Source organism: Oncorhynchus nerka, linkage group LG20, assembly GCF_034236695.1.
Source record: "Oncorhynchus nerka isolate Pitt River linkage group LG20, Oner_Uvic_2.0, whole genome shotgun sequence".
Taxonomy (NCBI): Eukaryota; Metazoa; Chordata; class Actinopteri; order Salmoniformes; family Salmonidae; genus Oncorhynchus; species Oncorhynchus nerka.
Window position 1 is genome coordinate 6,783,854 of NC_088415.1, and position 14,835 is coordinate 6,798,688.

A 14,835-nucleotide genomic window follows, 5' to 3' on the forward strand; every position below is an offset into this window, starting at 1 on the left:
ACCCCAACCTCGAGTGTCTCGGCCTGACTGAGAGTGTGTTATATGAGGCAGGTATGAGCAGGGTGTCTGTATGTGCCAGAGACAGAGAGAGAGAGAGACAGAGAAAGACCCCAACCTCGAGTGTCTCGGCCTGACTGAGAGTGTGTTATATGAGGCAGGTATGAACAGGGTGTCTGTATGTGCCAGAGACAGAGAGAGAGAGAGAGACAGAGAAAGACCCCAACCTCGAGTGTCTCGGCCTGACTGAGAGTTTGTTATGTGAGGCAGGTATGAACAGGGTGTCTGTATGTGCCAGAGACAGAGAGAGAGAGAGACAGAGAAAGACCCCAACCTCGAGTGTCTCGGCCTGACTGAGAGTGTGTTATATGAGGCAGGTATGAACAGGGTGTCTGTATGTGCCAGAGACAGAGAGAGAGAGAGACAGAGAAAGACCCCAACCTCGAGTGTCTCGGCCTGACTGAGAGTTTGTTATGTGAGGCAGGTATGAACAGGGTGTCTGTATGTGCCAGAGACAGAGAGAGAGAGAGACAGAGAAAGACCCCAACCTCGAGTGTCTCGGCCTGACTGAGAGTGTGTTATATGAGGCAGGTATGAACAGGGTGTCTGTATGTGCCAGAGACAGAGAGAGAGAGAGAGACAGAGAGAGAGAGACAGAGAAAGACCCCAACCTCGAGTGTCTCGGCCTGACTGAGAGTTTGTTATGTGAGGCAGGTATGAACAGGGTGTCTGTATGTGCCAGAGACAGAGAGAGAGAGAGACAGAGAAAGACCCCAACCTCGAGTGTCTCGGCCTGACTGAGAGTTTGTTATGTGAGGCAGGTATGAACAGGGTGTCTGTATGTGCCAGACACAGAGAGAGAGACAGAGAAAGACCCCAACCTCGAGTGTCTCGGCCTGACTGAGAGCTTCCCTTTTCTCCTCTGTAGCCCTCTGGATGACCTCTAAGGCTTTCTCCTCATACGCTCCCTTCTGGTTCTCCATCTGTAGCACGAGCTTCTTCACTCCATCCAAGGGGAGCTTCTGTTTCTGTGAGAACAGCAAGTTATAAACGGGTTAAACATAGACAGACGTTTGCTAGCTGCGCTACACTGTAGTTGTGAGAAGTATTGACAAGTTGAATGAACCAAGCTGGCTGTTTAAACTACTTGCACACAGCTCAGACACCCATACATACCCCACAAAGACATACCACCAGAGGTCTCTTCACAGTCCCCAAGTCCAGAACAGACTATGGGAGGTGCACAGTACTACATAGAGCCATGACTACATGGAACTCTATTCCACATCAGGTAACTGATACAAACAGTAGAATCAGAATTAAAAAACAGACAAAAATACACCTTATGGAACAGCGGGGACTGTAAAGAGACACACACACAGGCACAGACACATGCACACACATGATAACATACGCTTTATACACACACATACACATGGATTTTGTGTTGTAGAGTAGGGCCCTGTTGTGAAATCTGTTGTGAAATGTATTGTAATGCCTTAATTTGGCTGGACCACAGGAAGAGTAGCTGCTGCCTTGACAGGAACTAATGGGGATCCATAATAAACCCCAGGAAGAGTAGCTGTTGCCTTGCAGCTAATGGGGATCCATAATAAACCCCAGGAAGAGTAGCTGCTGCCTCGGCAGGAACTAATGGGGATCCATAATAAACCACAGGAAGAGTAGCTGCTGCCTCGGCAGGAACTAATGGGGATCCATAATAAACCACAGGAAGAGTAGCTGCTGCCTTGGCAGGAACTAATGGGGATCCATAATAAACCACAGGAAGAGTAGCTGCTGCCTTGGCAGGAACTAATGGGGATCCATAATAAACCCCAGGAAGAGTAGCTGCTGCCTTGGCAGGAACTAAATGGGGATCCATAATAAACCCCAGGAAGAGTAGCTGCTGCCTTGGCAGGAACTAATGGGGATCCATAATAAACCCCAGGAAGAGTAGCTGCTGTCTTGGCAGGAACTAATGGGGATCCATAATTTACATTTACATTTAAGTCATTTAGCAGACGCTCTTATCCAGAGCGACTTACAAATTGGTGCGTTCACCTTAAGACATCCAGTGGAACAGCCACTTTCAGGAAGAGTAGCTGCTGCCTTGGCAGGAACTAATGGGGATTCATAATAAACCCCAGGAAGAGTAGCTGCTGCCTTGGTAGGAACTAATGGGGATCCATAATAAACCCCAGGAAGAGTAGCTGCTGCCTTGGTAGGAACTAATGGGGATCCATAATAAACCCCAGGAAGAGTAGCTGCTGCCTTTGCAGGAACTAAATGGGGATCCATAATAAACCCCAGGAAGAGTAGCTGCTGCCTTGGCAGGAACTAATGGGGATCCATAATAAACCCCAGGAAGAGTAGCTGCTGCCTTGGTAGGAACTAATGGGGATCCATAATAAACCCCAGGAAGAGTAGCTGCTGCCTTTGCAGGAACTAAATGGGGATCCATAATAAACCCCAGGAAGAGTAGCTGCTGCCTTGGCAGGAACTAATGGGGATCCATAATAAACCCCAGGAAGAGTAGCTGCTGCCTTGCAGCTAATGGGGATCCATAATAAACCCCAGGAAGAGTAGCTGCTGTCTTGACAGGAACTAAATGGGGATCCATAATAAACCCCAGGAAGAGTAGCTGCTGCCTTGGTAGGAACTAATGGGGATCCATAATAAACCCCAGGAAGAGTAGCTGCTGCCTTGGCAGGAACTAATGGGGATCCATAATAAACCCCAGGAAGAGTAGCTGCTGCCTTGCAGCTAATGGGGATCCATAATAAACCCCAGGAAGAGTAGCTGCTGCCTTGGCAGGAACTAATGGGGATCCATAATAAACCCCAGGAAGAGTAGCTGTTGCCTTGCAGCTAATGGGGATCCATAATAAACCCCAGGAAGAGTAGCTGCTGCCTTGGCAGGAACTAAATGGGGATCCATAATAAACCCCAGGAAGAGTAGCTGTTGCCTTGCAGCTAATGGGGATCCATAATAAACCACAGGAAGAGTAGCTGCTGTCTTGACAGGAACTAAATGGGGATCCATAATAAACCCCAGGAAGAGTAGCTGCTGCCTTGGCAGGAACTAATGGGGATCCATAATAAACCCCAGGAAGAGTAGCTGCTGCCTTGACAGGAACTAATGGGGATCCATAATAAACCCCAGGAAGAGTAGCTGTTGCCTTGCAGCTAATGGGGATCCATAATAAACCCCAGGAAGAGTAGCTGCTGCCTTGGCAGGAACTAAATGGGGATCCATAATAAATCCCAGGAAGAGTAGCTGTTGCCTTGCAGCTAATGGGGATCCATAATAAACCCCAGGAAGAGTAGCTGCTGCCTTGGCAGGAACTAAATGGGGATCCATAATAAACCCCAGGAAGAGTAGCTGCTGCCTTGACAGGAACTAATGGGGATCCATAATAAACCCCAGGAAGAGTAGCTGCGGCCTTGGCAGGAACTAAATGGGGATCCTTATTAATAAATAGAAATACACGAGCTTAAGGAGGTATAACCCACAAACCACATGGCAACACCACTCTCTATGGACAGTATCATCGGATTAGTATGAGAGGGTTGTTGGTTCTGAACCGAGATATTGCCTGAATGGTTGTTTTGGCCAAAGGGCAACATACAACTGTAATAAAGCCTACAAATGAGATTTAACGGGATGCCAAACACTTCCTTTTCAAACTCATGTGCAAACATTAGAAGCATCTGACAACAAAATAGGACAAACTAGAAATGACAAGAGGGATATTTTTTTTTTTTTTAATCTTCGCGGAGAAAGAGCGCATCCTCAGTCAACAGCTGCGGATACAGCCGGGGTTCTATTCTTACCTGCAGACAGACTTGCAGCTGTGCTTCCAAGGCTCTGATCTGGTTCTTTAGGAGGTCTTCGTTGCAGCTCGTCTGTGGGAGTGGAGAGGAAACGTCTGTAGCCTGAAGTTTTTACACGACTGAAATCTGCCGAGGAAAGACTAACGGCTGGTTGACACCACGACGAGTCTCCTTGCTTGTCACCGCGGTCTGTCCCGTATGCACCAATCAAAGGCAGATATAGTCTGTTGTGAACAGAAACAATAAGAACACACCCTTCCTGTGTGAGAGCTACAGCAATCTCTCTTCCTAGATACTGATGTTCTCTGATATTACTCTGTGAGCAAGGTACAGACGAGAGCAGAAGGAAGCTAGCCCTTAACCACAGACTCATCCTGTCTGCTGTACCGTAGTCAGAAACAGAGAAACACCACAGACTCATCCTGCCTGCTGTATCGTAGTCAGAAACAGAGAAACACCACAGACTCATCCTGCCTGCTGTATCGTAGTCAGAAACAGAGAAACACCACAGACTCATCCTGTCTGCTGTACCGTAGTCAGAAACAGAGAAACACCACAGACTCATCCTGCCTGCTGTATCGTAGTCAGAAACAGAGAAACACCACAGACTCATCCTGCCTGCTGTATCGTAGTCAGAAACAGAGAAACACGACAGACTCATCCTGCCTGCTGTATCGTAGTCAGAAACAGAGAAACACCACAGACTCATCCTGCCTGCTGTATCGTAGTCAGAAACAGAGAAACACCACAGACTCATCCTGCCTGCTGTATCGTAGTCAGAAACAGAGAAACACTACAGACTCATCCTGTCTGCTGTACCGTAGTCAGAAACAGAGAAACACTACAGACTCATCCTGTCTGCTGTACCGTAGTCAGAAACAGAGAAACACGACAGACTCATCCTTCCTGCTGTACCGTAGTCAGAAACAGAGAAACACGACAGACTCATCCTGTCTGCTGTATCGTAGTCAGAAACAGAGAAACACGACAGACTCATCCTGTCTGCTGTACCGTAGTCAGAAACAGAGAAACACGACAGACTCATCCTGTCTGCTGTACCGTAGTCAGAAACAGAGAACCACTACAGACTCATCCTGCCTGCTGTATCGTAGTCAGAAACAGAGAAACACCACAGACTCATCCTGCCTGCTGTATCGTAGTCAGAAACAGAGAAACACTACAGACTCATCCTGTCTGCTGTATCGTAGTCAGAAACAGAGAACCACTACAGACTCATCCTGCCTGCTGTATCGTAGTCAGAAACAGAGAAACACCACAGACTCATCCTGCCTGCTGTATCGTAGTCAGAAACAGAGAAACACTACAGACTCATCCTGTCTGCTGTATCGTAGTCAGAAACAGAGAAACACTACAGATACTGTACATGATTATGGCAATGAGTTTTGTTTGTGTGAGGCAGGTATGAGGAAAGTGGGTGTGGTCTGTGAGGCAGGTATGAGGAAAGTGGGTGTGGTATGTGAGGCAGGTGTGAGGAAAGTGGGTGTGGTATGTGAGGCAGGTATGAGGAAAGTGGGTGTGGTATGTGAGGCAGGTGTGAGGAAAGTGGGTGTGGTATGTGAGGCAGGTATGAGGAAAGTGGGTGTGGTCTGTGAGGCAGGTATGAGGAAAGTGGGTGTGGTATGTGAGGCAGGTGTGAGGAAAGTGGGTGTGGTATGTGAGGCAGGTATGAGAAAAGTGGGTGTGGTGTGTGAGGCAGGTATGAGGAAAGTGGGTGTGGTGTGTGAGGCAGGTATGAGGAAAGTGGGTGTGGTATGTGAGGCAGGTGTGAGGAAAGTGGGTATGGTATCTGAGGCAGGGATGAGGAAAGTGAGTGTGTTATCTGAGGCAGGTATGAGAAAAGTGGGTGTGGTATCTGAGGCAGGTATGAGGAAAGTGGGTGTGGTATGTGAGGCAGGTATGAGGAAAGTGGGTGTGGTATGTGAGGCAGGTATGAGGAAAGTGGGTGTGGTATGTGAGGAAGGTATGAGGAAAGTGGGTGTGGTGTGTCAGGAAGGTATGAGGAAAGTGGGTGTGGTATCTGAGGCAGGTATGAAGAAAGTGGGTGTGTTATCTGAGGCAGGTATGAGGAAAGTGGGTGTGGTATCTGAGGCAGGTATGAGGAAAGTGGGTGTGGTATCTGAGGCAGGTAAGAGGAAAGTGGGTGTGGTCTGTGAGGAAGGTATGAGGAAAGTGGGTGTGGTATGTGAGGCAGGTATGAGTAAAGTGGGTGTGGTGTGTGAGGCAGGTATGAGGAAAGTGGGTGTTGTATGTGAGGAAGGTATGAGGAAAGTGGGTGTGGTATCTGAGGCAGGTATGAGGAAAGTGGGTGTGGTATCTGAGACAGGCAAGAGGAAAGTGGGTGTGGTCTGTGAGGAAGGTATGAGGAAAGTTGGTGTTGTAAGTGAGGAAGGTATGAGGAAAGTGGGTGTGGTCTGTGAGGAAGGTATGTCTCTTACAGCCCATAGGTTGTCAGAGTATCGCAGCAGGGTGGAGCCACGCTTCTGGAGAACAGCCAACTTCTTCTTCAGGACCTCCTCTCTCCATAGAGCCTCCTGCCACGAGCAGGAACAGAACAGATATCGTATGAAGGCCAAGATACACACTTCTATGAAGGACAACTGGCCTCACACGTTTAACTGGGCACATTACAGGTTGGGTCAAAAAAATAAATAATGCTTTAAACGTGTGAATCTTTAAAAATAAAGTTTTACCTGCAAGTAAACATCCAGCTGAATAACTTCCTGTCAAGGAAGAACAGGGGAAAGAACATTGTGTTACTGTAGTGACTGACCTGGGGGGGGGTATTTAACCTAAGACTGTAGTGACTGGTCTGTATGGGGGGTATTTAACATAAGACTGTAGTGACTGGTCTGTATGGGGGGGTGTATTTAACCTAAGACTGTAGTGACAGACCTGGGGGGGGGGGTTGTATTTAACCTAAGACTGTAGTGACTGGTCTGTATGGGGGGGTGTATTTAACCTAAGACTGTAGTGACAGACCTGGGGGGGGTTGTATTTAACCTAAGACTGTAGTGACTGGTCTGTATGGGGGGGGGGGGGTGTATTCAACCTAAGACTGTAGTGACAGACCTGTATGGGGGTGTATTCAACCTAAGACTGTAGTGACAGACCTGTATGGGGGGGTGTATTCAACCTAAGACTGTAGTGACTGACCTGGGGGGGGCGTATTCAACCTAAGACTGTAGTGACTGACCTGGGGGGGGGTGTATTCAACCTAAGACTGTAGTGACTGGTCTGTATGGGGGGGGTGTATTTAACCTAAGACTGTAGTGACTGGTCTGGGGGTGGATTTAACCTAAGACTGTAGTGACTGGTCTGGGGGGGTGTATTTAACCTAAGACTGTAGTGACTGGTCTGTATGGGGGGGGGGGTGTATTCAACCTAAGACTGTAGTGACTGGTCTGTATGGGGGGTGTATTTAACCTAAGACTGTAGTGACTGACCTGGGGGGGTGTATTTAACCTAAGACTGTAGTGACTGGTCTGGGGGTGTATTTAACCTAAGACTGTAGTGACTGGTCTGTATGGGGGGGTATTTAACCTAAGACTGTAGTGACTGACCTGGGGGTGTATTTAACCTAAGACTGTAGTGACAGACCTGGGGGGGGGGGGGGTTATTTAACCTAAGACTGTAGTGACTGGTCTGTATGGGGGGGGGTGTATTTAACCTAAGACTGTAGTGACAGACCTGGGGGGGTGTATTTAACCTAAGACTGTAGTGACAGACCTGTATGGGGGGGTGTATTCAACCTAAGACTGTAGTGACTGACCTGGAGGGGGGGGGTGTATTCAACCTAAGACTGTAGTGACTGGTCTGTATGGGGGGAGTGTATTTAACCTAAGACTGTAGTGACTGGTCTGTATGGGGGGGGGTGTATTTAACCTAAGACTGTAGTGACTGGTCTGTATGGGGGGGTGTATTTAACCTAAGACTGTAGTGACTGGTCTGTATGGGGGGGGTATTTAACCTAAGACTGTAGTGACTGGTCTGTATGGGGGGGGGGGTGTATTTAACCTAAGACTGTAGTGACTGGTCTGTATGGGGCGGGGGGGGTGTATTTAACCTAAGACTGTAGTGACTGGTCTGTATGGGGGGTGGGGGGTGTATTTAACCTAAGACTGTAGTGACTGGTCTGTATGGGGGGGGGGGGGTATTTAACCTAAGACTGTAGTGACTGGTCTGTATGGGGGTGTATTTAACCTAAGACTGTAGTGACTGGTCTGGGGGGGGGGGGTGTATTTAACCTAAGACTGTAGTGACTGGTCTGTATGGGGGTGGGGGGGTGTATTTAACCTAAGACTGTAGTGAATGACCTGTATGGGGGGGTGTATTTAACCTAAGACTGTAGTGACAGACCTGGGTGGGGGGATTTATTTAACCTAAGACTGTAGTGACTGGTCTGTATGGGGGTGTATTTAACCTAAGACTGTAGTGACTGACCTGTATGGGGGGGGTGTGTATTTAACCTAAGACTGTAGTGACTGGTCTGTATGGGGGGGTGTATTTAACCTAAGACTGTAGTGACTGACCTGGGGGGGTGTATTTAACCTAAGACTGTAGTGACTGGTCTGTATGGGGGGTGGTGTATTTAACCTAAGACTGTAGTGACTGGTCTGTATGGGGGGGGGGGGGGTGTATTTAACCTAAGACTGTAGTGACTGGTCTGGGGGTGTATTTAACCTAAGACTGTAGTGAATGACCTGTATGGGGGGGTATATTTAACCTAAGACTGTAGTGACTGACCTGTATGGGGGGGGTGTATTTAACCTAAGACTGTAGTGACTGACCTGTATGGGGGGGGGTGTATTTAACCTAAGACTGTAGTGACTGACCTGGATGGGGGGGTGTATTCAACCTAAGACTGTAGTGACTGGTCTGTATGGGGGGGGGTGGTATTTAACCTAAGACTGTAGTGACTGGTCTGTATGGGGGGGTGTATTTAACCTAAGACTGTAGTGACTGGTCTGTATGGGGGGGGGGGGGGTGTATTTAACCTAAGACTGTAGTGACTGGTCTGTATGGGGGTGTATTTAACCTAAGACTGTAGTGACTGGTCTGTATGGGGGGGGGGGTATTTAACCTAAGACTGTAGTGACTGGTCTGTATGGGGGGGGGGGTGTATTTAACCTAAGACTGTAGTGACTGGTCTGTATGGGGGGGTGTATTTAACCTAAGACTGTAGTGACTGGTCTGTATGGGGGGGTATTTAACCTAAGACTGTAGTGATTGGTCTGGGGGGGGTGTATTTAACCTAAGACTGTAGTGACTGGTCTGTATGGGGGGGTGTATTTAACCTAAGACTGTAGTGACTGGTCTGTATGGGGGTGTATTTAACCTAAGACTGTAGTGACTGGTCTGTATGGGGGTGGGGGGGGGTGTATTCAACCTAAGACTGTAGTGACTGACCTGGATGGGGGGGGGGGTGTATTCAACCTAAGACTGTAGTGACTGGTCTGTATGGGGGGGGGGTGTATTTAACCTAAGACTGTAGTGACTGGTCTGTATGGGGGTATTTAACCTAAGACTGTAGTGACTGGTCTGTATGGGGGGGGGGTGTATTTAACCTAAGACTGTAGTGACTGGTCTGTATGGGGGGGTGTATTTAACCTAAGACTGTAGTGACTGGTCTGTATGGGGGGGTATTTAACCTAAGACTGTAGTGACTGGTCTGTATGGGGGGGTGTATTTAACCTAAGACTGTAGTGACTGGTCTGTATGGGGGGGGGTGTATTTAACCTAAGACTGTAGTGACTGGTCTGTATGGGGGTGGGGGGTGTATTTAACCTAAGACTGTAGTGACTGGTCTGTATGGGGGGTGTATTTAACCTAAGACTGTAGTGACTGGTCTGGGGGGGTGTATTTAACCTAAGACTGTAGTGACTGGTCTGGGGGGGTGTATTTAACCTAAGACTGTAGTGACTGGTCTGTATGGGGGTGGGGGGGTGTATTTAACCTAAGACTGTAGTGAATGACCTGTATGGGGGTGGGGGGTGTATTTAACCTAAGACTGTAGTGACAGACCTGGGGGGGGGGTTTATTTAACCTAAGACTGTAGTGACTGGTCTGTATGGGGGTGTATTTAACCTAAGACTGTAGTGACTGACCTGTATGGGGGTGGGGGGGGTGTATTTAACCTAAGACTGTAGTGACTGGTCTGTATGGGGGGGGTGTATTTAACCTAAGACTGTAGTGACTGGTCTGTATGGGGGGGGTATTTAACCTAAGACTGTAGTGACTGGTCTGTATGGGGGGGGTGTATTTAACCTAAGACTGTAGTGACTGGTCTGTATGGGGGGGGGGTGTATTTAACCTAAGACTGTAGTGACTGGTCTGTATGGGGGGGTGTATTTAACCTAAGACTGTAGTGACTGGTCTGGGGGGGGGGGGGTGTATTTAACCTAAGACTGTAGTGACTGGTCTGTATGGGGGGGGGTGTATTTAACCTAAGACTGTAGTGACTGGTCTGGGGGGGTGTATTTAACCTAAGACTGTAGTGAATGACCTGTATGGGGGGGGTATATTTAACCTAAGACTGTAGTGACTGACCTGTATGGGGGGGGGTATTTAACCTAAGACTGTAGTGACTGACCTGTATGGGGGGGTGTATTTAACCTAAGACTGTAGTGACTGACCTGTATGGGGGGGGTGTATTTAACCTAAGACTGTAGTGACTGGTCTGTATGGGGGGGGGGGGTGTATTTAACCTAAGACTGTAGTGACTGACCTGTATGGGGGGGGTGTATTTAACCTAAGACTGTAGTGACTGACCTGTATGGGGGGGGGGGGGTGTATTTAACCTAAGACTGTAGTGACTGATCTATATGGCACTGCACACAATTGTGAGCAAGGTGGATTGTGGAAACTCACAGATTCTTTGACGGTAACATAGCCAGACCTGTATATACAAAACATTTATTTTGTTACAGAGACTGACATCAAGATAACAACAGAATCAGAGATTTGATGTGTTTTCTATTGCTACAGTTTGTGGGTTTTATACACCCATTATTTCAAGACAAATACATGATTGAGACTCACTCTGTTTGTGTGTTGGCTTCTTGCTGTGTCTTCTTATCTCCTGTACCCTTCAGGATGCCTGGTAGAGTGAAATGTTTTCATTCAATATGACTTGGTCATAATTGTATTGTATTGGAAGTGGAATAAAAAATATAGAAGTACCCTTTTCTTTCTTCGTGGAGGCTTTTTTCCTGGGCTGGACTAGATCTCTGCTCGGGGTGGAGGTTGGGGTGGAGGTAGGGGTGGAGGTAGGGGTGGAGGTTGGGGTGGAGGTAGGGGTGGAGGTAGGGGTGGAGGTGGGTGGTTGTTTTGTCAAGGCTTTTTCCTGGGCTGGACTAGATCTCTGCTCGGGGTGGAGGTTGGGGTGGAGGTAGGGGTGGACGTAGGGGTGGAGGTAGGGGTGGAGGTGGGTGGTTGTTTTGTCAAGGCTTTTTTCCTGGGCTGGCCTAGATCTCTGCTCGGGGTGGAGGTTGGGGTGGAGGTAGGGGTGGAGGTAGGGGTGGAGGTAGGGGTGGAGGTGGGTGGTTGTTTTGTCAAGGCTTTTTTCCTGGGCTGGACTAGATCTCTGCTCGGGGTGGAGGTTGGGGTGGAGGTAGGGGTGGAGGTAGGGGTGGACGTAGGGGTGGAGGTAGGGGTGGACGTAGGGGTGGAGGTAGGGGTGGAGGTAGGGGTGGACGTAGGGGTGGAGGTAGGGGTGGATGTAGGGGTGGAGGTGGGTGGTTGTTTTGTCAAGGCTTTTAACCTGGGCTGGACTAGTTCTCTGCTCGGGGTGGACGTCTTCAGGGTGGAGGTTGGGGTGGAGATGGGTGGTTCTCTGGTCGAGGTGCAGATGGTTGGGGTGGAGGTGGGTGGTTCTCTGGTCGAGGTGGTGAAGGTGGAGGTGGGTGGTTCTCTGGTCGAGGTGGTGAAGGTGGAGGTGGGTGGTTCTCTGGTCGAGGTGGTGAAGGTGGAGGTGGGTGGTTCTCTGGTCGAGGTGGTGAAGGTGGTGAAGGTGGAGGAAACTGACTCTAGTGTTCTAGTACTGCTCTTCTCATTTTTCCATATTGAGGCCTGGTAAATACAACAGTGATAACGAAGGAACTCAATAATTATGCTGTAACGTTACCTTAATAAATAAATGAGCCCTGGATAGTCAGAATCAGACTATAGACAGTAGCCCAATTAACAAGATACACTTCAAATATATTGTTCAAACCAATAGGCATGTAGTAAAGTAGATGGTAAACCAATAGGCATGTAGTAAAGTAGATGGTAAACCAATAGGCATGTAGTAAAGTAGATGGTAAACCAATAGGCACGTAGTAAAGTAGATTTTAAACCAATAGGCATGTAGTAAAGTAGATGGTAAACTAATAGGCATGTAGTAAAGTAGATTTTAAACCAATAGGCATGTAGTAAAGTAGATGGTAAACTAATAGGCATGTAGTAAAGTAGATTTTAAACCAATAGGCATGTAGTAAAGTAGATGGTAAACTAATAGGCATGTAGTAAAGTAGATTTTAAACCAATAGGCACGTAGTAAAGTAGATGGTAAACCAATAGGCATGTAGTAAAGTAGATGGTAAACTAATAGGCATGTAGTAAAGTAGATTTTAAACCAATAGGCACGTAGTAAAGTAGATGGTAAACCAATAGGCATGTAGTAAAGTAGATGGTAAACCAATAGGCATGCGGTAAAGTAGATGGTAAACCAATAGGCATGCGGTAAAGTAGATTTTAAACCAATAGGCATGTAGTAAAGTCGATTTTAAACCAATAGGCATGTAGTAAAGTAGATGGTAAACCAATAGGCATGCGGTAAAGTAGATGGTAAACCAATAGGCATGCGGTAAAGTAGATTTTAAACCAATAGGCATGTAGTAAAGTAGATGGTAAACCAATAGGCATGCAGTAAAGTAGATGGTAAACCAATAGGCATGCGGTAAAGTAGATGGTAAACCAATAGGCATGCGGTAAAGTAGATGGTAAACCAATAGGCATGTAGTAAAGTAGATTTTAAACCAATAGGCATGCGGTAAAGTAGATGGTAAACCAATAGGCATGTAGTAAAGTAGATGGTAAACCAATAGGCATGTAGTAAAGTAGATGGTAAACCAATAGGCATCTAGTAAAGTAGATGGTAAACCAATAGGCATGTAGTAAAGTAGATGGTAAACCAATAGGCATGTAGTAAAGTCCAATAGATTTTAAAACCAATAGGCATGTAGTAAAGTAGATGGTAAACCAATAGGCATGTAGTAAAGTAGATGGTAAACCAATAGGCATGTAGTAAAGTAGATGGTAAACCAATAGGCATGTAGTAAAGTCGATTTTAAACCAATAGGCATGTAGTAAAGTAGATGGTAAACCAATAGGCATGTAGTAAAGTAGATGGTAAACCAATAGGCATGTAGTAAAGTAGATGGTAAACCAATAGGCATGTAGTAAAGTAGATGGTAAACCAATAGGCATGCAGTAAAGTAGATGGTAAACCAATAGGCATGTAGTAAAGTAGATGGTAAACCAATAGGCATGCAGTAAAAACCAATAGTAGATGATGTAAACCAATAGGCATGCAGTAAAGTAGATGGTAAACCAATAGGCATGTAGTAAAGTGATAAAGTTGGTAAACCAATAGGCATTAAACCAATAGGCATGTAGTAAAGTAGATGGTAAACCAATAGGCATGTAGTAAAGTAGATGGTAAACCAATAGGCATGTAGTAAAGTAGATTTTAAACCAATAGGCATGCGGTAAAGTAGATGGTAAACCAATAGGCATGCGGTAAAGTAGATGGTAAACCAAAAGTAGATGGTAAACCAATAGGCATGTAGTAAAGTAGATGGTAAACCAATAGGCATGCAGTAAAGTAGATGGTAAACCAATAGGCATGCAGTAAAGTAGATGGTAAACCAATAGGCATGCGGTAAAGTAGATGGTAAACCAATAGGCATGTAGTAAAGTAGATGGTAAACCAATAGGCATGCAGTAAAGTAGATGGTAAACCAATAGGCATGCAGTAAAGTAGATGGTAAACCAATAGGCATGTAGTAAAGTCGATTTTAAACCAATAGGCATGTAGTAAAGTAGATGGTAAACCAATAGGCATGTAGTAAAGTAGATGGTAAACCAATAGGCATGTAGTAAAGTAGATGGTAAACCAATAGGCATGTAGTAAAGTAGATGGTAAACCAATAGGCATGTAGTAAAGTAGATGGTAAACCAATAGGCATGTAGTAAAGTAGATGGTAAACCAATAGGCATGTAGTAAAGTAGATTTTAAACCAATAGGCATGTAGTAAAGTAGATGGTAAACCAATAGGCATGCAGTAAAGTAGATGGTAAACCAATAGGCATGCGGTAAAGTAGATGGTAAACCAATAGGCATGTAGTAAAGTAGATTTTAAACCAATAGGCATGTAGTAAAGTAGATGGTAAACCAATAGGCATGCAGTAAAGTAGATGGTAAACCAATAGGCATGCGGTAAAGTAGATGGTAAACCAATAGGCATGCGGTAAAGTAGATGGTAAACCAATAGGCATGTAGTAAAGTAGATTTTAAACCAATAGGCATGCGGTAAAGTAGATGGTAAACCAATAGGCATGTAGTAAAGTAGATAAAGGCATGTAGTAGATGGCATGCAGTAAACCAATAGGCATGCGGTAAAGTAGATGGTAAACCAATAGGCATGTAGTAAAGTAGATGGTAAACCAATAGGCATGTAGTAAAGTAGATGGTAAACCAATAGGCATGTAGTAAAGTAGATGGTAAACCAATAGGCATGTAGTAAAGTAGATGGTAAACCAATAGGCATGTAGTAAAGTCGATTTTAAACCAATAGGCATGTAGTAAAGTAGATGGTAAACCAATAGGCATGTAGTAAAGTAGATGGTAAACCAATAGGCATGTAGTAAAGTAGATGGTAAACCAATAGGCATGTAGAAAGTGGTAAACCAATAGGCATGTAAAGTAGATGGTAAACCAATA

The 14,835-nt window shown here is 46.1% G+C and overlaps 1 protein-coding gene across 1 annotated transcript in view; it reads right to left on the reverse strand.

Moving 5' to 3' along the window:
* Positions 1-14,835, reverse strand: part of LOC135562794 (uncharacterized) — a 28,145-nt gene that overhangs the window by 5,895 nt on the left and 7,415 nt on the right. The window contains 8 exon segments of the mRNA XM_065005155.1: positions 879-1,025; positions 3,831-3,902; positions 6,287-6,382; positions 6,542-6,571; positions 10,719-10,746; positions 10,890-10,947; positions 11,031-11,340; positions 11,343-11,918. Of these exon segments, the coding sequence (XP_064861227.1) occupies positions 879-1,025; positions 3,831-3,902; positions 6,287-6,382; positions 6,542-6,571; positions 10,719-10,746; positions 10,890-10,947; positions 11,031-11,340; positions 11,343-11,918 (1,317 nt within the window).